Genomic DNA, 24,516 nt, shown 5'->3' on the forward strand with positions numbered 1-24,516 from the left:
ATCAATAAGACAATACGACACCTTCTTTCCTTGGACCCAAAGAAACCCCACAGATAATGGGGAAAAATTGAACACGCAACATGCGTGTTGCTGTCCAGTTGTCATTGACTGAATGTATCGAGAATCGTCTGTCCCCTTCCTTTTTTCCCAGGTTATCAAACATCAGTCATAAAAGTTGGGATAGTTAAACTAAGTGACCTTAACTATGTCACTAAAAGGATGAAGTTATAGTTCAGGTAAATCTTTGGGGACTTGGCTTGAGAATATTAACATGTTACAACTCATACTGAGTGTAGCCCCTCAAGCTACACAATAATGTGGACTTTCTAGGTGTGTTTTTTTTCAATCTACATTACAGGGTTTACAACGAATTGCATGTTGTAGTCCCTTTATACTACACAAGAACAAACCATAAACAATGTTTGCCACAGGGCGGTAGTTAATGAGACCCTGCAGGTACAGGGATGATGGTGTGTGTCTGGATCAGATAGGAACACTCCTGTGATAGTGATACGGTATGTTGAAAATGTGTGTGACTTCATCAGCTGCTGGTTGTTCATGTAAACAGCAAGAGATTTCATCATGCCCAGCAGCTTTACTAATTTTCCCTCTCAGAAGGAATCTTCTCATTCCCTGCACTCAGTCTTCTGCTGACATGTTGGGGTGCTTTTGCTTTTGTAGTCTGTGATCACCACATCAGCAAAGATGCACAATGTCACTGTTGGTCCAGACTGGTCTGAAGATTGTTGTGGTTCTTCTGGGTGGCAGAATCACCAGTCTGTGCACCTAAAACCTTCCCATAGAGCTGCTGTAGCTTAATGTGGTCACATTTTAACCTTTTATTCTGATGGTTTGACCCTTACTATCAGCTGGGAGTAAAGACAGCAGTAGCAAGGAGATATGTCCTGACGTGTGGATGGGGAAGGGCTTTGTAGCTGATAGGAACATTAGTTTAAACATGTTCCCCCTGATTGAGGTGTGGAATTGCTCTCGTAATTAAGGCAAAGAGTCCTAAAATCCTTACAAAAACAGCATCCGGTTGCCGTCTCATTATGACTTCTAATGAACTCAGAATTCCTGTAGTGCACTTTTGAATTTGCATAAGTAGGAATGTAATGGCAAATAAATTGGCAATGGCAACATATAATAACATACTGTAGCAAAGGTTTATGGGACCAGCTGACAACACCATGGTAACAAAACATGTGTAAGAATATCTCACCTATGGCAGTGAAAGCCTCCTGCTGTGAATCTACTCTCCCTTCTCTCTCCTTCTCTTTCCTCTCGATCCTTTTCAGCTGTCTCTGGTTTCTCTGCCGTTCTCTCAGAGCGGTCTTCACATTGCTCACCCACGCCTTGTACGCTAACTGAGGGAAGAAACAGAAACATCAGAAAATTAGACTCTACAATGTTACTGCTGAAACTTTCCATGCATAATGACAAATGTGTCCCTGTACTTGGATTTCTCTTTTATGGTTATTTGTAAATCAGTTTTGTATCTGACCTGAGAGGCAGTCTGTTTCTGAGGCTTCTGTTCTTCAGACTCCTCTTCATCCTCACTGTCTGACTCAAACAGGTAGTACTCTCCTGAGTGGAGCACTGTGACAAGAACAAACACATTACAGTCTCTCTTACAGTATACTTGATGCCTCATTTGGGTTATCAGCAGCGCATCCTGTTTTTAATCAAAGATAAAAAGTGTTTGCATCACCTGAAGCATGGTCCATCCACGGCTGGTGCCACTTCTTCTTCCTGGAACCCCTCTTGCCTCTCTTGGCCTCTGGAGGGGAACAAGAGAAGGTTAAGATGGGAGGAAGAGGATTCATTCACACGACAAACCTGATAATGGTTCTGCTAATCAGAGTTTTAAAAACATTCATTTGGGTTTCGGTGGAGGTGAATGCCAAAAGATCGTTAAAATGGTTTATCTTTATGTAAACAATGAATGTGCCCAGGAGATTCCATTATATTATTATTGCGTTCATGCCATGTCTGAATAGAGCCACATGTGAGTAGAGTTGATTTTATTGCATACAACCAAAACTAACAGACATCCGGTGGGGGGCTGGTTCCCTGGGCAAGACTCTTCACCTCAAATGGCTCCTGTGGGGATTGCCCACAGTACGGAATGTATGCAAGTCGCTTTGGATAAAAGCGTCTAACAAATGACATGTCATGTAAAAGATGTAATGGTACAGAAAAAATGTAATGGTAAAGAGGTCGGATCATTTTTCATTAAAATGGCCATGAAAAAGTCTTACTAGAGATGACATGATTCAGGAACTTCTGTTGGTAAGGGCCCTTGCTAAAATGTTGATATTTTTGGACCAAAATCAAATCTCGTCTCCTGTACACCCTATCCAGGCGCCACACCTCGTCTATTCCAAACAAAGTATTTCAGTAAGCGTGAATGCTTCTTTGTGTGCTATGTGTGAAACTGACAATTGCAGTCTTGATTCTCCCCGGATACTGTCAGTAAGAAAAAGGCTTAGGTTTCGCAAGAACAACATAATGGGATTATAATAATATAACTTTGTTAACAGTGCAACTTTCAAAAACAAGGTTGCAGCATGCTTTATGATCAAACTAAACAGGTCCTCAGCAGGAATGTGAGTCTCAGCAAGCTGTGGGGTTCTTCTGCACTTTAATAGTTATACATTGATTCATATAGTTTTAAGTAAACACGTACATATATTATCATTAAAATATACTCTAGTAATAACAAGTGGTATGTGAAGGATGTGGTATATCAATGTGAAAACACTAAAGTTCAGTCCACTGTCACAACATTCCTCTATCCGCAGGCTTAGCTGGGTTCTGTGTTTCAAAGTCAAACTGACAAAACCCTGAGGTTGCAGCATCTGCAGATAAAAACAAGTTGACATACGGACAGGCCCAGAGATCTGTTTGGTTTCCTGATAGCTTCTAGTCGACCAGTAAACCTACCAGTAGTGTGACTCTCAGTAGAGTCTTCACTTGTTTTGTGTCCACCTTTGTACTTCTGCTGCTTGGAGCGAATCCTCTGCATCCTGAGAGGAGAGGACAGAAAGGGAAGGGCAGGAAACAGAATTCATTATATAATACATATGATCTGTGGCCCTAATGTAAAGCTACATCTTCCTGGTGTCAACTATGGTTTTCTTGCCACATCCAATCCACTAACTGAAAATGGTGGTGTTTTTTTGGCAGGCAGGTCTTAATAAAATATTTTTTAAGTTGACATTTTATTAAATTGGGCGCTACAAATGAATTGTGCAAAAACATTGAGACAAACTGATTGTCACATTCTTATTTATTAATGAATGTATAAACCTGTGGTATCTAATATGTGTTTCAGCACGATTTCTGCTTATGTGCAGAACTGTCTGAACATTCAAAACATACCCCACAAAAATCTACCTGATCGATTCCTCTGTTGTTATTGTAGTATCCCCTTCAGAACAAACTTAATCTCACAACCTTTTTGGCTTATTGTCTACTAACATTTTAACTTCACCATCTCCAATACAGTGCAGCTCACAGCCTCTTTCCTCAGCTTCAGTTAGAAGAATCCTGAAGTAGAGACAGTCCCTAACAGACCAAATCTGTATAAGCGCGGTGGAGCCAGGGAAACGACTCATTGCTAAACAATTCACATTTGTTACTTCAAGGCTGGATTATTGTAACTCTTTATTATCAGGGTGTACCAAGAAGTCAGTCAAGTCGCTTCAGCTGATTCAAAATGCTGCAGCTCGTGTACTAACCAGAGTTAGGAAAAGGGACCACATTACTCCTGTTCTGGCTGCCTTACACTGGCTCCCTATAGAACACAGGATAGAATTTAAAATTCTTCTTCTCGCCTTCAAAGCCCTTAATGGGCAGGCGCCATCTTACCTTAAAGAACTCATTATACCCTACTGTCTTACTAGGGCATTGCGTTCCAAGAATGCAGGGTTGTTGGTTGTTCCTAGAGTCTCTAAAAGTACAATGGGAGCCAGAGCCTTTTCTTATCAAGCTCCACATTTGTGGAATCAGCTTCCAGTTTGTGTTCGGGCGGCAGACACCCTATCCGTTTTTAAGAGTGCGCTTAAGACCTTCCTTTTTGATAAAGCTTATAGTTAGGGCTGATTAGATTCAGCCCCTAGTTTTGCTGATATAGGCTTAGTTTGTCGGGGGACATCTTACTTCTTCCTTCTCTCTGTCTATACCTGTGTACTCTCATGTTCCGATTAACCCAGCTTCCCCAAATGTCTTTCTTTTTGGTGTCTATATACGCCGGGATCCGGAGTCATGGATGATCCTGCGCTCCTCTGTCCTGGATCGCGAGCCCTGGATCTTGAGTCGTGGCTGTGGTCCTGGATCATAGGTCCTGGATGGATATCCTCGTGGATTCATCTTCCTATTATACACACATGCATTTCCAAACATTTGGACTACCTATGTTGCAAATGTATTATCTTTTCAATTTACACACGGCATCTATTGCACGTCTGTCCGTCCTGGGAGAGGGATCCCTCCTCTGTTGCTCTCCCTGAGGTTTCTCCCATGTTCCCTTTAAACTGTGGGTTTTCTTTGGAAGTTTTTCCTTGTACGATGTGAGGGTCTAAGGACAGAGGGTGTCGTATTGTCATACTGATATTCTGTACAAACTGTGAAGTCCACTGAGACAAATGTAACATTTGTGATATTGGGCTATATAAATAAACATTGATTGATTGATTGACAATGTGTTGATAACTGAGGGTTACAGTCTGTTTAGGTTACAGTAGCCTATGGACCTAACCAACACTAAGGCAATCACATCTTCCACGATCACAAATCAGAACAAAGATCAGGTGTCCATATGCTTTAAGCCAGACAACATATCAGCCAGAGCCTACAGCCATGCTAGCAAGTTAAGGGGATCTTTCAACCAACACCTACAACTTCAGCTGCACAGTAACATAAGGAACAATCAGAGGATCACCAAAGTCTGGGCGCCACAAATGTCTGTACAAAATAAATGTATTAAAAACAGGTGGACTGACGAACAATGCTAACAGAGCGTTCACCTGCAACCAGCCTTCTACTTTCTCTTTGGTCCACTGTTACAACGCCTCTCCTGAAACAATGTCCATCAGCTGCACTTACTGTAGTGTAACACTTACGATCTCTTGAGCTGTGACAGAGACTTCCTCTCAACCTGTTGGTGGAACTTGATGTTCTTCACGATGCTGGCTCTGAAGAGCTCGAACCCCCTGAAGAAAGAGACAGACGTCCCAGCATTTGGTGAGGCTAATGTGACATGTAGACAATTATTTGAATGGTTAATGAATCTTTGCAACTAATTAAAATCTGAATAATTCAGATCTGACTGTTTCATTTTTAGCAATGTCAATCAAGCCACTTTAAATCAATGTTGTTAACAATTATAACCCAAACAATTCAGAGTGGGGCGAATACTTTCTATTGGCACTTTGCATAAATTATACTATAGTATGTCACCTTTTTTGCGATCTGTGATAAAATATCATGCAATTATCTAGGTGACCCCTTCCTCACTCCCTCATCAGTCACTTCCTGGTGTTACCTGAAGGCCTGTTTGGCAGAGGCCTGCAGCTCTGCGGTCACATGCAGGAAGTAGAAACTGAGGAAGACCCTCCTCTGCAGCAGCAGGCACAGGAAGCAGATGCTGTCCCAGATGACGCCCGCCTCCTCCACCGGGAGGCTGCACGTCTCATCACTCACTGCTTTTGCTGTGGGGAGAAAACACACCATTACACATGTGGCTTTCTGCAGAACACTACTGTGTGTAACTGCCTCTGTCAGGTGGGACTTTCGGATATAATAGCATGTGAATGCAATGTTGTTACATAAAAGACAAGCTCATGAATACACAGTCAGAGTTTAAGCAACAACAGAACTGTCTAATGTTGATCCAGTTTAAGAATTAGAAGGAAAAGGGATTTATTTTTGTTATTAATTGTAATGTTTAATACTAAATCAATTGTCCTTTATTAACCAAGATAAAAACAATGAAACACAATGCAAGAATACATCCCCTATGTTAGCTTATCTAGATAATAGCCCAAGGAATAATATGAATAAAACACTTACGGTCATAGTATCCTTTGACCGTGCACACCAGGCTGAAGAGTTGAATCACCCAACAGAAGCTCTTCTGCATCTCAAACACGAACACACACGCCAGGATCTGAAACACACACAGAGAAAAGGAATATGACTGGAGAACTTCTATGCATCTTTAAGTTTGAGAAAAACAACTTTGAGTGGCAGTGTGAGCTAGAGCGGATGTGTGCAGATTCTTTAAGAGGATTCATCCACAGCGGGCACATGGACCTGATGACATCACTAGCCGGGCCACAAATAGTCAGAGGAATCGATGTACACGCCAAACGTGATAAGACATGATGAGCTGTATACTTACTGATAGCATGTTTTTAGAAATGATGACAGCCACGTTGTACATGATGAGACAGTCCCATAGGGTGAGGCGGGTCCTGGAGGACTTCACCAGCAGCCGGGACCCGAACAGCAGGAAGAAGAAGCAGGCCAGAAGGTAGCCCAGCCCGAACACAGAGATCCTGGTCGCCCCGGTGATGAACACCACAGACAGCACGAACCATAAGAGGTGGCGGAACACCAACACCTTTGCCATGTCCAGGTAACTCCTGGGGGGGGACAGGGAGAGACAACATTAATGTCCAACACATTTTAAGTCGATGACGCAACTTTAGATTACCAACATCTCTAATTTACAAATATTCACATTCATGTCAAGTTAATAGTGATTTGAACGACAGCTATCCAAGCCTTACATAATATCAACAACAGATTTAAGCTTGTGATAAATATGTTGGTATTATTCTGTGTACATGTTAGTTAATAAGAAATATAAAACTGCATTACAGAAATGACATGTATCCTTATCAGAGAGGCAGACAGACAGACAGAGTACCTGCAGTTGATGAAGTTGGGGGCGGGGTTGAACAGTCGCCCCTCCATGGGGTCGGGGTTGTCGGTGTTCTCTCCGGCCAGAACCATCCAGTCCTCCGTGGTCTCACACTCAAACACCTTCCACTGCTGAGACGCACACACCAGCAGCACAAAGTCCGCTGTGACACACACAACACATCATCATCATCATCATCATCATCATCATCATCATCATATTTCTGTCAGCAAAAACACCTTAATATTGCTCAATTAGAACACTTTAATAGTGTTGGTATGAGATACCTGGACTTTAGCTGTACTTTAGTGGCTCTTTTGTTAAATTGAGTATCATGAATCACAAATAGACCAGGACAGGGAAACCTGAGTCACTAAAGGCTTTAAATGTGAAGCATCTGTGCATGAGGTTTATTCACAGTAGCTTCACACCAATTAAATGGAATAAATAGCAACGTGGATGGGATGAGTTTAATCACAAACAGAATGACAGTGAAAAACATGGCTGCTGTACACTAAGATGTACACAACATAGATTGTATAAACTCAAACACACACCACTGACCTATGAGGTTTTTGGAGTTGGGCACGGTGTAGAAGTCGGGCAGATGGATCCATTTGATGAGAGCTGAGTTAATCAGCACTGGAGTGTTCCACCTCCACGGGTAGTCTGCAGAACAACACAGGAAACAGATAAGTAACGAACATTTGTTACACAATTCTACAGTTTTCCACAACTCTGCAATGAATGTCTACAGTACTTTACCTTTAGTAGAGTTCAATATGATGCCATGTTTCGCACAGCATTCATTAAATATGACATGATATTACTTTTGGAATGAATGAAACATTGATGTCTCCCTGCCAAGAAACTGAAACAAAGCCCTGCTAAAAAGAGAACCATTATTTTATTTTAATTATATGCATAAAAGCTAAAGTAATGTGCGCTTGATATACCAACATCATCTCCTGATCAGCTCAATTACTATATAACAGCAGACCAAACTGAAAAAGACACACACACACACTTTGCTAAACATTTTCTTATAACACAGTGTAATTTAAATAGCTCTAAACCTAGAACAGCTTTGTGGGTATTTTGGGGAGATATAGGGACTGGGAGCGTAAACATATTTATCTAAAAAAGGGACAGACAAGAATTTTCATGCAATATAGGCATAATGCTCCAGAAGGATGATTCACAGATGAAACACTCCCTCTGCGAAAAAGCTAGTGGAGCAGAGATTATCCAATAGGTGGGTCAGGACTTTAGCTATCCACAAACTTTGCAAATAAAACATATTTAATGTACTGGAGTGGTTACCATTAGATAGTATGGGGAACAGCTAATAGACTGGGACCACAGGGCACATTGGGTGCAGGAAAACTGGGCATATTATAATATATAATATCTCCATAAACAATATTGGTGTTACTCACAAACCGAACATTATTATAAGACACTGTTGCTGTGTATTGTAGAAGCTCTTATCTGGACATGGACTCACCCATACAGATGGCAGGTGGGATGCCCACACACAGCAGGTACTGGTAGATCATGAAGATGGACAGGAAGAGGCAGTATTTGGGCCAGATCCTGGCCATGGCTGCCCGCCGCCGCCTCACCAAGATGGCTACCAACCAGCAGCCGTGGATTATCACCAGGAAGTTCATCCGCTGGCCAATCACATTCACCGTCATCAGGAAGCAGATCTTTCAAAAGAGATCATTGTTATTTTACTACTTGATTGTTATTTTTTGCAGTTAAAACTTTATTGTTTGGAAATATTTTAGTGTTGTTTCCTTTATTTACTGTCTTTTTTTTTTTTTTAAATGATTTCAAAAAAACCCTGGTAAAGCAAGGAAGTGATCTCGAGCAGCTACACTTTACCTCTAATCCGAACTTGTAGAAGGTGTAGTTGATCAGGTACTTGAGGCAGGGGAGGATGCCCTGGTCCAGAGTGTCCCTGGTAGCGGGGGGGAACAGAGCGAGGACGATGGGGGGGGAGCGCTGGAGCTGACGGTAGTGATGGGCCTGGTGACGATACACTGTGGCCTCAAACACCAACAACATCAGCACTATCAGATGGTTCTGCAAAAGAGAAAATACAAATCAGTCAGGACACCAACTCAATCCTGAGTTCAAAAGAGAAGTGAAGGAAAACCCAAAAAAGATTTAGCACATTAGCAATACTGGTTCAAACGTCTCAAAGTCAGTGGGCTTTTTTACGTGATTACACCAGTCTGTACCCACAAACTGAAAGATTGACAATAAAGTTGACTTTGACTTATTGTTAGATGCATGAAATAAGGTATTTGGTTAACACACGCTGAAGAGATATTCACATTTTTGAATGAGACATAAAATACGTCACTAGATACCCCACTGGTGAATGTCCAGAGCTTTTTTGTGTCTTAAAAACAGCAGTTGCTAACAAGTAGCTGAATGAGACGACTAAACATCATTGTTAGCTTAGCGGTTGTGATGCAGCCCTGTGATTATGATGTCGTTTTCTATCCTAACGTTAGCTCATTAATCCGGTGTTAAAATGTGTACATGTGTTTGTCAAAGAGGAATAGTTTTTCTTTTGTCCAGCTCAAAACATAGACACTAAAACAGCACATTTACTCATCCTGTGTCCAGATACAACAGGGTGTCTTGAACATACCTTGCTGTATCCCAGAACAGTCACATCTTTCCTGATTCCAAACCATTTGGCTGGATCCACTGGGTTTTTATACAGGGAGGAGTTCATCATCTCCTCTGGCAGCAGGTTGGTTTCATTTGATAGAGGCTGTGAGGGAAAGAAACATGTATAAGCGGGAGAATCAACACCGTATAACCCCAGCTCCCACTGGATCACATTATTATCCAGTGATGAGTTCCTCTACAACACCTGCTGCCCCAGCTTGTGGGAGGAAACAATTTCTATCTATTTTGTTTTGTATTGAACATATCTAGTGCAGAGCTGTTTCTTGAACAATAAGCAGGGTTTAACTTTCAGCCTTGAGCTGAGCTGAGCAATGCTACAGTCCTGGCAGTCTCATAAGTCACATATCTGTGTAAGGTGACGGTCTATTGATAGATTATGACTGGATGATCAGAAACAATGATGATGATAGTGAGCACTTCTCCTTTGCCGAGATAATCCATCCCACCTCACAGGTGTGGCATATCAAGATGCTGATTAGACAGCATGATTATTGCACAGGTAGAATGCCTTAGAATGGCCACAATAAAAGGCCACTCTGAAACGTGCATTTTTGCTTTATTGGGGGGGGTCTGGGGGAGTCCGAAAACCAGGCAGTATCTGGTGTGAGGGGTAGGGGTAGGGTTAGGGTTAGGGTTAGGGTAATGTTGTGAATCGAGTGGCCCATGGTGGTGGTGGGGTTATGGTATGGGCAGGCGTATGTAATGGACGACAAACTCAGGCCACTCGATTCACAACATTACCCTAACCCTAACCCTACCCCTACCCCTCACACCAGATACTGCCTGGTTTTCGGACCCCCCCAGACCCCCCCAATAAAGCAAAAATGCACGTTTCAGAGTGTCCTTTTATTGTGGCCATTCTAAAGCACACCTGTGCAATAATCGTGCTGTCTAATCAGCATCTTGATATGCCACACCTGTGAGGTGGGATGGATTATCTCGGCAAAGGAGAAGTGCTCACTATCACAGATTTTTTCAGATTTTTGAACAATATTTGAGAGAAATGGTTATTTTGTGTATATAGAAAATGTTTTAGATCTTTGAGTTCATCTGATAAAAAATGGGAGCAAAAACAAAAGTGTTGCGTTTATATTTTTGTTCAGTGTAGTTAGCTTACAGTAGCTAAGCATCAACCTAGCACTGAAAGATGTTATGCTACAGTATTTCTGAGAAAAAGTCAGCTGAAATGGTGGCATAGTTGCCACTGCTTTACATGTCGACAGCATGTTTGAACGTATTTGCAGCAGTAAATGTGGCTGTTTGGCCACTGACGTTGCCATAACAACACCTGAATTTAAATGTGCAACCTCTTTTTGTGACAGATTTTTGCAAGAAATTATAATTCTTCTGAATTATATTCCTATTGACAGCTAGTTTCTATGTGAACATTATGAGATGGACAGCCAGAGAGAATACATGAAAAACAGTTATGAAATACTATATGACAAAAGAATACAGTTTAAGTGATTTGTAAAATATCCATAAAGAAAAATCTGCTTACAGTTCTGTTTCATATGGGTGTTGAGAGATGTATCCATAGATCTCTTAATTTTGCTCTCAAAGTGCACCAGATTGATGCTTTTAACTTCAATATTTAAAAAAAAAAATCCCTGAACGCCCCTAGAGGAGGTGAGGACCCCCTTAGAGTAGGTGAGGACCCCCCTAGAGGAGGTTAGGTCCACGGTGTTTACATGCTTATGCTAACATCATAAGACAAAAGTTGGTTCCGTGTTTTGTGTAGTGAGAACGCGCTAGAGTGAGGGGGGCCCCCAAGCCAAAGCTCGCTTAGGGCCCCCAAAAGTCTAGGGCCGGCCCTTCACACAGTTCGTATTTAGTCTCCTGATTTTTAAATGGGAATTCAATTATTTGAGTGTTCCCAAAGCCCCGGTGTTCTGCAGTTTGTGTGGGCCTACTGTACTGTTGCACTGTTTATGCTGTAGAAACTATGTCCAGGACAAGGTATTTGGAAGTTTTGGAAGATTCATAGCTAACCACACTGAAGATTATGGATTATCTCATATTTGTAAGCCTCAATGTGTCCTTCCCCCCCCCCCCCCTTCTAACATCACCAGAAGTCATAATTTAAGGGGTCATTTCTCACATTTTCTGGTTTTTGGGTGCAAAATCTATTGAAGTCAGAATTTATTCCAGAACTCTTTATCCTGGATATCTCACAGGTGTCTGTGCAGTTAAATCCTATCTAGTGTTGGACCTGCATTCAGCTCTGCCCTGAACTAATTCATAAGAATTTGAAGCTTTTAGAGTATTTTTGTTTTTGAACCTTGTATCTTTCCTTTTAAGATACTTTTTCTCCTATCCTTTCTTGTGAATTCCATTAATTCTCTCTCCTCTGCAGCCAATCCGGCCTTTGGTGGTTCAGGTATCTTACTGTGGACTTTTACTGTATAGACCGTCTGAATAGAATAGCACCCGACAACTAGTAAGCAAAACATCTTTGTAGCAAGACTTTCAGTTTGACCACAAGAATAACCTAGGCCTGGTTCAAACTCAGCGCTACATTGTCAATTATGTTCTAATAAAGCTTATCTTTATGTGTTGCGTATGTGAGAGGCAGACACTTCCACTTGATCTTAGTTGTTAATGGAGAAATATGGTACTCTTTAAACACATACAGATTTGTAAGACTGTAAGTAAGTCTGAAACCAAAGAGAGATGCTCACCAGGCTGCAGTTACTGGAGTACTCTGCTGGGTTGACCACACTGAGCTGGTACAGCATCTTGCACATGATGATGACACACACCCAGGCTGTGGACAGACATGAGGCCATGGGCCCGAAGCGAGAGAAGGGCATGGCCAGGGACCAGAGCACCACCAGGACCAGGTTCATCACCGAGGGCTGCACAAAGAGAACACAAACACTTCAGTTGTATTATGGAAAACATATAGATCTGTGCAGATCATTCATCTCTGAGGCTCTGTGTTCCGGATACAGTGCTTTCATAACTCATTCACATCCTTTACAAGTTGCTCATCCAAAGGCAAGATTACAGTTGTACTTATTATGTTATCCCTTACATTTTTCTCAAGTGCTATACTCAAGTCAAATGTTGAAATACTTTTTGCTACTTTATACCTCCATTCCACATTTTGGAAGCAACATTTTTTACTTTCAGTCTGCTACATTTAACTGAAATCTAATTATAGATTCAGATTATTAGCCAATACAAAATGTAAATCAACTAATAAATAAACTGGTATATAATTATAGGTTAAGATATCAAGCAGCAGCTCCACCTTTACCAGCTGTGATGAACACATTCATAATTGAGTGTACATGATTCAGAAATCAGCAGACAATTGTTTTACTTTTGGAATGTTATGTACATTTTGTTGCCAATACTTATGTACTTTAACTAAGTAAGGTTTTGAATGCAGGAATTTCAAGTTTGTACTGCTGCTTTACTCAGGGAAAAGTCTGAGTACATTTCCCACCACAGGTTGTAACATATGTTGACTGGATGACTCATATAGAAAAACAAAACATTGATTAAAGTGTGCATGTTAAGAAGATAAAGAGGTATCTGATTTTCTACACTGTTTTATTAATGTCTTTCTCTCTTAGATGTTACCTCCTCCAGGGACACCCACACAGAGAAGAAGGCCACCGTCTTGAAGATGTGGAGCTCCAGGAGCCTCCAGATGAACACTTGCACTTTGGTGAGGTTGTCAGAGAACCTTCTGGACAGAACCAGTATCCTGTCCATCACCAGACCCCACTTACTGGGGGTCAACTCCACTGAGAGACAGAGAGAGGAGACTCAGAGACAGAGAGAGGAGACTCAGAGACAGAGAGAGGAGACTCAGAGACAGAGAGAGGAGACTGAGAGAGGAGGAGGATACATCAATGGAGGAGTCCATGACAGATTTAGACACCATCAAAAGTCAATTTTTTATTTATCACTTTTTATTTGATTCCCAAGCTTTATTTGACTACAACTAGATACAGTGAGCTGATGGATAGAATCTATGTTCAGATATTCAGGCTGTACTTATGTTCAAACTTGGTACATTTAATTAAATATTTGTGTCAAAAAGTTGCATTGTAATTGTAAGAAGAGCTTCTCTCACCTTCGTCTTCAGATTCCTCCTCCATGTTGGTCACCAGCTCCTCCTCTTCAAAGTCAGTCTGCTCAGTCCTCTCCACGCTCTTCTTCCTGGAGGAACATGCGATCATTAGTTTCTTTTAAAGTAAACATTTTAATTCCCAGGGAACACATGATGATGGGAAACTTGAGCATAAAAAGCAGAGGTATGAGCAGGGACGTGCACAGACATTTGGAGGGGCTATTGCTCTGGACTGGAAAAAGCCCCCCCCCCCCCAATAAAAAACACAAGACCTTTTGAAAATTGTAACTTGTTTTTAATGTAAAAGAAACCAAACGATTATTACATCAACTAAATTGAACAGTAATTCACATCTCATAACAAAATAAGCTAAGGCGACTACTTGCATTCGGTGACTTGATTTAAAAAATGAAAACCAGGGAAATTTTTTGTTTTGCGGTCCATATCTCATTAAAATATCTAATGTTAGTAACTATTAAAGACACAATGGGGACAATTCTGTTCTAATGTAGTTTGACCATTGTAACTGCTGTGCAGACATACTGATAAAATAGGGCCTCTAACTAATTACCTTTAAATAAACTCACAAATTAATTAAACCAGTTCAATACGCATTATTCTTATTCTTATCATTCTTTGTGAGCGCAGTAACGGTAAGGTATCTAATTACTTATTTATTTAGTATTCCATAACTTAATAACAGAGATGGTCAAACTGAAGTAGAGACATGGCAGAAATCCTACAATGAAGCAGGACATTGAACTGTTCACCCATGAGAGGGCGATCAAGAAAAGAGAGCGAGCGGCCCCGTTGAGAGAGTTTACAGATGAAAAGACACAGAAAGACAGAAGCTCAATAAGTAGGCTATATTTAGGTGTTTTTTTTGTAAATAACCGACGGTATCAAGAGGAAGTACAGTCCCCTGGTTTGTCCCTTATACCCTAACTGCCATGAGACAACTCAAAATCAAGTTTCCAAAATCCGACACTGAGGTGGTCTTAACGCACCGGCAAATGACAGTGCTGACAAAGTGTGTTTCCCGCAGCGAGACGCTACAATACTAATTGTGGGCTTATGTTGATTCGGCCACAACAGAAAAAATAAAAACAAACTCTCGCTCTCTCCAGAGGGGCAGGTCAGCCAAAAAGGCCAAACGGGCCGTTGCCCGGGCAACATTAGCCCGTACCTGTGCACGTCCCTGGATATGAGTGTAGATCTCCATCTGTTGCTGTGACAGGAATATGGTGACCACATTCAGTCTGTCACAGTGGCCATGAAAAGAGAACATGACGTTTGAAAGACTCAACTATGCTATTCAAATTCCTTGACATTCATTCATAACAAAAAACATTTTCTTTAAATTAAATCAAATGCTTTGTGTGTGATAACATTCATTGGAATAACTAAGACTATTTTTATGATCAAAATATTTTCAAAAAATTCAAAAATCTAAAGTAATTGATTATATGTATAATATGACCTCTGGTCTACCAAATTAATTTCACAATGCTTCGGTAAATGTTGCCATAAAGAAGGACAATTCTGTTGCTTTTTTTAGCTGGACATTTTTTTTTTCAAATACTATAGGCGCTTTCACACCGCAGTACTTTTCCCACAAAGGTTCATCAGAACTTAGTTCATGAGAACTCTTTAGTTCTCATGAACTAAGTACAGATCTCGTTCACACCAGTCTATGGTTCACACCGGAATAAGTCCCTGAGGGAGGATTAGGCAAATGAAGCCGCTGACGTCACTTCTTCTTCTTCTGCTTTGGGTTTACTGGCAGGCCGCAAACAACTTCACGGCGTATACTGCCACCCGAAGTCCCCGGCCGGAAGTCCCCGGAGTTGGGGACTGGCTTCAGTAGAAGCTGCTGGGAGTGCTGCTGAAGCCTTCCGAGTAAATCGCCAGAACGCCGACACCTCCTCATCTCCACCGCAACCATGTTTTATTTTGTGTTGCCATAAGTTAGTCTCTGCGTTTGTGCGCTGGGCTAATGCTAATGCTAATAATGCTAAGGCGAGGATAATAAAATGGCGGCTTCACAAAACCTTTCGGGAGTTTGCAATCAACAGGGACGGAAAAGGGGGTAAAAAGGTTCCCATGAACAAATGTTTGTTCCGGATTTTTTTGGTGTGAACGCAACATTTCGGAACTATATCGGAACTAAAGTGGGAAAAGTACTGCGGTGTGAAAGCGCCTTATGTTTGAGGTCTCAACTCCCTAGCTCCTCCTAATGTAATACTGCTTAAAATCTCATTTGCATCCCACACATATTATCAGTTTTATACAGAAGTAATTGGCAGAAGAAGAAAAGTCATTCACATGCTGATATGACGCAATGTGAGGAGTGTTTAGAGAGTGTTACTTGTGTATGGGTGTGATGTGCTCCAGGTCGGTGATCCTCATGAAGGGCTTGTGGAAGTAGTGCAGCTGCAGGATGCAGGCCAGCAGGAAGAAGCCAGGGATCAGAATACTGCTGAAAAGCTCAGAGAGAGCGAAGGTCTCCAGACCAACGGCTGCCAGCCTGAGGAAGGGGGGAGGTTACCATTATATACACTTATCACTTCAGTTTGAATTTGTATCTATCTTTGTCCTAAATGACTGTTTAGACAGCCTCCATTTGCTTTGTGGTGATGTCTGGTATGTTATAGGGCAGGGATCACCAACTACATTTGTCCAAGGGCCCAAATTATTCCTAGAGACACTTTCGGGGGCCAGCTATTTTTATATAGCCCTGAATTTTGAAGTTGTTGACCAGGGGGGGGGGACAGTACATGAGCACGCTCATGTACTGTCAAGTCGCGGGAGCCTCGTAGCGGGGGCTACTGCAGAGCGCATAAAGCAGACTCTTCACGCTAACGAAGGATCACTTCTTCTTCAGGGCAGGGAAGGCTACGCAGTACGCAGGCTACTGTCCCGCAGGCCGCAGCTGCTGCCTCTGTTGGATTCCGGTACTGCACATTACTCACGAGACGTTGTAAAAGAAAAATGAGTGGGGGGCGAACGCACTAACCACTTCGCCAGCGCCACAGCGCGTGCCGGATGAAAATGTCTGGCGTGCCAGATTTGGCCCGCGGGCCGCCAGTTGATGGTCACTGTTAAAGGGCATGTACACTTAAAAAATCGTTCTGCTTTCTATAAAATCACAAACTATAAATGAACGGCAGCAGAAAGCTTCTGCAGCTGAAAAAGACACGGGGAAATGGAAGCAGCAGTGTAGAGGAGTAAATAAGTCAGAGTCAATATACAAATGAGCGTTATGCATTTACATTTTTCGTATTCTAACCATCAATTGATTGAATCCGAGTAGATGTAATTCTGTAATATCTCATAATAATTCTGATGTTTTAAGGCCCTGATTTTGTTGCATTAAGAGAGAAATCACATAACGGGTGGTTATAATTATTGCAGGTGTGTTTGTTCAATAACACCACAGGGGACAGGAAGCTTTAGTTTGTAGACTTTCAACTTGTTGGAATTAATATATATCTCCCGTAGTGGTGTGCATTTAGTTTCGGTGCCTTTTATATATATAGTCCATCGAGAAAGAGACAGGAAACCTAAAGACCCTGACACGTACTGTTCCTCTGTGAAACCGGTGAAGTTTCTCCAGTATCCGGGGAAGTCTTCAAACTGGTAGGTGTAGATGGAGATCAGCACCAGCATGGTGTATGCCACCACCAGCCACCAGAAGATCTTCAGCAGACGCCTCCACAGGGAGTAGTACACCTGGGGAACAGGAACAAGTCACAAAAACACAATCACAACCAGTATCAGAAACCCTCTATTCACCCCAGAGCAGAAACAATTACAATGATACAGCAGAGGTGAACGTGTAAGTAGTGCGAGACAAAGTAGCTGCCAGTAATAACAAGATTACATTGTCATTTTGTTGTAAAGAACTACATATTGCACAACAGTGGGGTTAGTGTGAGTGTCTGTCTGTGATCCTACCTGGTAGAGGCACAGGCAGAGCAGGAACAGCAGCATGTAGATGATTTTATATCCAACAAGTTTCCCAGCGAAGGAGACCATGATGAACATCCCTCCACACACGTAGATCCAGTATTTGGCGTAACAGCTCATCACCATCCCTCCCAGAACCTTCAGAACCGACTCATTAGAGGACCCCTCCTCTGAAGGAGAACAGGAGGAAGGGGATTTAATACTCTGCATTCAAAATCTTACTTAAGTAAACACAAAAGAACTGGCATTACTTATGTGTTATCGCCCATTTCAGAATCATATATTTACAAGTTTATATTTTTAACCTATAACTATTTGACAATGTTTATATATGAGTTCATATATATAATATGTTATATTAGTTAGTAAACTGAATGTGTAACTAGTAACTTAAGCTGTCAGATAAATAAAATAAAAGCATACAATTAAAATACTCAGATTAAACTTTACTTGGTTAATAAACTTTATTATTTCTACCACTGGGGAGAGTGACAGTAAACACGGATTCACAAACATGTCTCTGCAGACTGGAAACATATTTCTTCATGTGTAGAAAGTTTGTGTATTTGTACAAAGCTAACTGGTTGATGGTGATGGTGGCACTAACAAAAGTCTACAGTCTATAAAACAGAGTTGTACATCTCGATTTGGTTAATCCTCTGATATAATAATGCTAGTGTAAGGGTTTTAATGAAGTAGGCGTTTATCCTGAAGCAAACTCTGACCTGCCGAGGGACTTTTATTCTTATTAATTTGGCTGAAATACCACATTGGATTTTTGGGGGCTTGTGTGTATACAGGGGGGGGGGGCTTGATATCGGTTAGGTTTAGGATTAGGGTTAGGCATGTGTTGGTTATGGTTAAGATTAGGATAAATCTCCAGGAAATGCATGTAGGTCAATGTAATGTCCCCTGAAGTGATGTATACATGGTGTGTGTGTGTGTGTGTGTGTGATTTATAGATGTCTGACCTCCTGTAGTGACCTCCTGAAGTGGCGTGGTCATTTTCCTCTTCCTGCTGAAGTTTTCCTTCACTGACTGACGCACCAGCAGCCAGAAGGTTAAAGTAAACAGGAGCTGGGGGGAGCCAAAGAAAAAGAGAGAGGGATGGAAAAACACAGAAAACACACGGAGAGCAAGAATACACTTCACTGTGTTTCTGAAAAGTGGAAAAAGCCAACCCTAACATTAAAATGAACCCTCCCTGCACTCAGCTGTTCAGAGCAGTACATTATCATAGAGAACACTAAGTATTCAACCAATATCATGGTGGTAACCGACCTGTGCATAACTTTCATTTTGGAGAATATTTACTGATCATGTATAAGAGCCTAATTAATAATAATAATAATAATAATAATATAATACATCTTATTTAAAGGCATTAATTGTGTTGTGTTAATCCTATTGTCAGTGTCTTGAAACTCACCTTGCTCCGGGCAAAAGGCTGAGCTGATGAACACCACCTGCCTATATATAGGTGCCTGGCTAATTGGACTGTGCCATTCCCCTCAAACCTTGAGGGGTGTATAAAGAGGCCACTACATTTAAGCCACACATCATTAGAGCCTTCTCTCCCCTGCACTCAACAATGGACTGGCCAGTAGTGCTGTAAATTCCTGCAGTGTGGAGATGAAGGCTGGGTGTGTGAGTTGCTCTTTGGAAGAAGAGTGACGTTTGTGTTTATACATTCATGCTCGATCCTAGATTGTATCTGTTTATATTATTAATAATACACCTTTTTTGTCCTCCTAATTAGTGTGAATGGTGTGCAACAGCATTCACACTATAGTTCTTCTGTTTCTTTAATCTTCTTCTTCTTCTTCTTCTTCTTCTTCTTCTTCTTCTTCTTCTTCTTCTTCTTCTTCTTCTTCTTCTTCTTCTTCTTCTTCTTCTTCTTCTTCTTCTTCTTCTTCTTCTTCTTCTTCTTCTTCTTCTTCTTCTTCTTCTTCTTCTTCTTCTTCTTCTTCTTCTTCTTCTTCTTCTTCTTCTTCTTACCAATATTTTGCCGTCGAATAACTTCAGCCTACTTTCAGCTACAGAAACCATTCAAATATCAAAAATATTCAGCCTTTTCAGCACATGATGGGAAACTTTCAACTTTTTCAAAATATGCTATACTTTTGAAATATTCAGCTTTTTAAACTCTTTTTTTTAACATGTAACTCAATGGGAGGAACCTTCAAATCCTCTTTTACCTACACCTTGCGCCAAATGCTTCTCCTTCCACATACTTTCAGCTAGACACTTCATTCCAACTTTAAAAAGATCACAGGACCTTCAGCTATTAAACTTGTGTTCAGATATTTTCTACACTTTTTGAGATATTTAACATTAGTGTGTATTGTGCCGCTCGTTAAGTCTAGAGTGCTTTGATCTCAAAACAGAGTGGAGGAGAGTCTGAAATTCGCCTTAAACATTTCTTTTAAACCTGCCATAAATCCCAAACCCTACACTCCTGAGACATAATTTTTCATGAAAAACATAGGAAAACCTCTCCTAGGTTGGAAAATAAAAAAAAGTAAGCAAAATAATTCAACAAAATGCCTCTTGAGGGCATGAAGAGACAAAAACGTTCAACATGTCTCCATTAAGGCCCATTGTAAATTCAGCCTGATCTTTCCTCAGAGCAGCAGCTGCACCCCTTTAGTAAATCTGCCAAAAAGGCCACATTATTGACCCGAAAGTGCACAAAAAGCAGACTCTGACGCTCCTCACGGTCCTGACATCCTCCATGCGTTGACATTTTTTTTCTCATTGTTTCTCATTCAGAACGATGGAAAGGCTCTCCTTTCACAGCACATCTCCATGGAAACCTTTGATCTCAGGGCTCACGTACACAGGTGTTTGATAACGTTGTCACCATGGTAACCTTCGATCTCTGGGCTTACACCAGTGGTTCTCAAAGTGGGGGGCGCGCCACCCCAGGGGGGCGCAGAGGCATGACAGGGGGGGTGCGAGAGACCAGGAGAAAAAATGGTTATTAAATTATTTTTTTTGAAAAGATTAAAAAAATAAATAAATCATATTTTGAAAAATTATTGATTCGAAAATAATATGATTCAGTACAGTACTATTACGTCTGGGTGTCTGTGTTTTATTAAAGCTCGGCTCTGTGTGTGTGTGGAACGAGCCATTTTGTGTGCGTGCGCGAGCGAGAGAGAGAGAGAGAGAGAGCGCACCGGTACCGGAGATCGTTGATGTTAGCTTCTGGTGCTAGCGAGCTACGCTAACGGATATAAGGAGTTTTTTCAACAACAAAGTGGAGGAGAGTCCTCTCCTGTCAGACTGAGAGGCTCAGTGAGCTAAAGGACTCTCTCAGTGTTATCTCAGTGGGTCTCAAACGTTTTGGTCACCATTAATATAAATAAATTAAAAACAGGTATGAAATACTATATGACATTAAAAAATGTATAAAGTTTAAAAGGGGAGTGATTTGTAAAATATCCATAAAGAAATAGTAAATCTGTTTACAGTTCTGTTTGATATGGGTTTTGAGAGATGTATCCATAGATCTCTTCATGTTGCTCTCAAAGTGCACCAGATTGATGCTTTTAACTTCAATATTTAAAAATAAATCTTCCCGGGGGAGCTTGCCCCTGGACCCCCCTATGTGAGGTCCACACACCACCTATACAAATAGCACTTTACCCCTGCTTACACCTATATGCCGTGAGCTGATTATCGAGCCTTCATTGTAACAGTCGCGGGTACGTTGTGTATTTACGTGGGGATCGTTGCAGTAGAACATTCCACTGTAGCGCCCGGTGCATTAATGGGAAACCCTAAATGTTAGAGCACCCTCTATGAAACGTCAAGCTACCCCACAGCACCCCCAAAATAAATCTCTGACGCCGATACTGAGCCTGACTATTTGTGTTGGGGGGGGCCCGACTTTTTTTTTTCTCCAAAGGGGGGGCCTGACAGAAAAGGTTTGAGAACCACTGGCTTACACACACGTTTGATAACGTTGTCACCTCAAAACACAAACACACAGGCTGGAGTTTAAAGACTGTCTCAGCCTATTATTTTCTGTCTGATGGAGACTTCATACTGACTTCAACACGTTCCACATATTTTATACATTATTGGTGACGTTTGGTTTTAGTTCAAAAGTTTGCAGTTAAAATATTCTGCTGCTTTTCAAAGTGTTTTTTCTTTCTTTTCTCTTCTTAATACACATCCATTCACTACTACTTACATTTAATATCTAACTCCATCAGCCTACTTTCAACTATAAACCATTCAACTATTAAATTATTCAGCTATTTCCAGACATTGAGGCTATACATTTTGTTGTTTATACCTTTTGTAAACCTTTTCTTTTAAATATTAAGCTTCTTCACTATTTTTCCTACTCTTCCAGTTTAACCTTCTGGGAACCGAGGAAAAATTATTAATATTAATATTTTTTATTTCCTACCTATTTCGGGTTAAAATAACATCTCGCAATTGAGACTTTTTTTATTTTATTTTATTTATAAATGTTACAGTATGTCCACTGTAGAGGACGTCGGGACCATTTTAGTTTGAAAAGACAGCCAAAATTAACAGATAGACTATGTAACGTATTATGGTTATAGAGTGATATTAATACAAGAATACATTCACCTTTATTTAAAACATAAATAAGTAATTGATCTGAACATTGCTGTTTATTTGGTCACTAAAAACTAGTTTGGTTTTTGGTGAATCTTTCCAGATCTTCAAAGACTTTGTAGTCAATGTAGTGGGAAAGTACCTCATTGACTCCAGTCAGCACGGGCTGTAGGGTCATCTTGACTAGTTTTATGGATGTTGTCTCCATTTGACCATGCTCACAGAAACAAAGCTTGCATTCCTGAGGCAACTCTCATTTTCTCATGGCTCCACTTAAAATAAAAACAACAATAAGACATACGTGCTACTCTTGGCCCACAGAGGGCCATGTCTTTCCAGCTCGTCCCTATCTGTCTCTATGTATCTATCTGTGCGCTCATGGAGCCTCCTGCATCTTCCCCCCCTTCTTCTTGACCCTCTTCTATCCCAGGTGTGAAAGCCTCATCTCTCTCATCATCTGAGAGCTCAAAATCTGAATCTCCCTGAACTTTCTGGTACAGAAAATGTCTGCTTCAGTTCCGTCTCCTGCAACAATATTGAGTCATTAAGTCCATGAAGATAGTCCTGACGTCCACTAGAATGGACATTTATAAAAGGGCTGTTATTTGAAAACTTTAATTATTTAATTGCTTTCAGAACTAATTACATAGTTCCTCACATGTTAATAAACAAGAATATATATGATTTTCATGGTAAAAATGACAATTATTCAACAATATTTGACTTCTCCTCCTGCTTCTATAAAATGTTGTTTTTGGTATGCCAGCCATTTTGGATGAAAAGAAAGAGGAACTTCCCAGAATGCAATTTTAACCAATGTCATATCACTGGAAAGAACAGGATGAAAAAAATTGGATGTCAAATGTTCAGCTTTAGAGCTAATTATCTCATCACACAGTGCTCTAAGGCAAGGGTTCCCAAAGTGGGGGTCCCCTCGGGGATGATAACAAAATAAAAATTGAAAATTAACAAAATAATTATTTTATTTTTTTATCAATTTTTTTATTTTTTATTATTAATAATAATAACGTGTGCATAGACCTTTTTCGGGGGCGGACTTGCCATGTGTATAATTTCCCCGCAATGAGGCTCCCCCTTTGACAATCCACTAGCGCAGTGTTTCTCAAACTTTTTCATACCAAGGACCAATTAACCAATAAAAAACACTCATGGACCAGCTGACTGCACAAATATCCAAAAACTATAGGCCTGCTTACCACTCCAACAGTATATAACAAATTAAAGCCTAATAATGACAGCTTAACCTTCTCTATATCGCCACGTTCACAGATGAAATCAACAATACATATACAACCACAGTTTATATAAGCATTTAGTTCAAATGCGATTTAAAATGCTCTCAGGTTTTACACCTCTTATGAAATGTAGACTGCATTTATTACGGAGTTTATGTCGAACAGACTCACAGATCGTTGGCTACTGAGAGAAATGCAAAATACACCGCATAGTAGCCTACGACACAAACCTCCGCTGTGGATTTTCAAAACAAAATACAGTAAAACTATGGTCGCAAGCCCAAGTTTAACTCTCTGAGGCCTGCATGGTCTGCCTACAAAACAAAAATAAAAAACGTTTATGCTGCCCCAACAACAGCCTCTGATCATCAACAGACTTCATGCAATGCTTCATCGGATGCATTTGTTAGCTTTATCTAACCCCTAACACATCTAAATCTACTTTTAGCATGTATAAATATTCATAAAATACATCCATTGTTTGTTCTATATGCTTCTTGAAATCCAAAAAAACCCATTGTTTTTCTAGAACAGATTACAAATTGCCTGAAAATGGTACAAACAAGTGGCAACATGTGTGACGAAGGTGTTGCGCTGGGCTATATCATGAAACTTAAGCTCGCTCCATTGCGGAGTTATTCCCGCGAGAGTGCGGAAAACTTAAATGAATTCACCCCCCCGTTGACAGGGGGTCGCCAGTCTCTGGCACTGTTATTTTGGGGGTCGCGGGCTGAAAAGTTTGGGAACCCCTGCTCTAAGGTGAGTGACTTTATACCAAGAACAGAGACTCTCCTGAACATTTTGATATGTAACACACGGGGTGCCACGTATAACAAGTACATTTAAAAGGTGATTTAAGGAGACTTCTAAAAAAGACTGAAGAGGGTTAATGCGCTGTTTTTGTATTACTATAATGAATGAATACATTAGGTGCATTCTTTATCACCATCTGCACCTGGCTC

At 40.8% G+C, this 24,516-nt stretch overlaps 1 protein-coding gene across 1 annotated transcript in view; it reads right to left on the bottom strand.

Moving 5' to 3' along the window:
- piezo1 (piezo-type mechanosensitive ion channel component 1) overlaps positions 1-19,590 on the bottom strand; it is a 39,087-nt gene extending 19,497 nt beyond the window's left edge. The window contains exons 1-21 of the mRNA XM_034223385.1: positions 19,129-19,590; positions 18,671-18,776; positions 17,688-17,869; positions 17,314-17,462; positions 16,099-16,257; positions 13,734-13,819; positions 13,235-13,401; positions 12,325-12,501; positions 9,600-9,725; positions 8,822-9,022; positions 8,439-8,643; positions 7,496-7,600; positions 6,938-7,094; positions 6,407-6,650; positions 6,076-6,172; positions 5,549-5,714; positions 5,127-5,216; positions 2,947-3,029; positions 1,712-1,780; positions 1,505-1,599; positions 1,223-1,367 (exon numbers count right to left, since the gene is read on the bottom strand). Of these exons, the coding sequence (XP_034079276.1) occupies positions 1,223-1,367; positions 1,505-1,599; positions 1,712-1,780; positions 2,947-3,029; positions 5,127-5,216; positions 5,549-5,714; positions 6,076-6,172; positions 6,407-6,650; positions 6,938-7,094; positions 7,496-7,600; positions 8,439-8,643; positions 8,822-9,022; positions 9,600-9,725; positions 12,325-12,501; positions 13,235-13,401; positions 13,734-13,819; positions 16,099-16,257; positions 17,314-17,462; positions 17,688-17,869; positions 18,671-18,704 (2,737 nt within the window). The 5' untranslated portion in view covers positions 18,705-18,776; positions 19,129-19,590. The remainder of the gene's footprint in view (positions 1-1,222; positions 1,368-1,504; positions 1,600-1,711; positions 1,781-2,946; positions 3,030-5,126; positions 5,217-5,548; positions 5,715-6,075; positions 6,173-6,406; positions 6,651-6,937; positions 7,095-7,495; positions 7,601-8,438; positions 8,644-8,821; positions 9,023-9,599; positions 9,726-12,324; positions 12,502-13,234; positions 13,402-13,733; positions 13,820-16,098; positions 16,258-17,313; positions 17,463-17,687; positions 17,870-18,670; positions 18,777-19,128) is intronic.
- Positions 19,591-24,516: the final 4,926 nt, after the last annotated feature.

The sequence above is a fragment of the Gymnodraco acuticeps genome, unplaced genomic scaffold (genome assembly GCF_902827175.1).
Source record: "Gymnodraco acuticeps unplaced genomic scaffold, fGymAcu1.1, whole genome shotgun sequence".
Taxonomy (NCBI): domain Eukaryota; kingdom Metazoa; phylum Chordata; class Actinopteri; order Perciformes; family Bathydraconidae; genus Gymnodraco; species Gymnodraco acuticeps.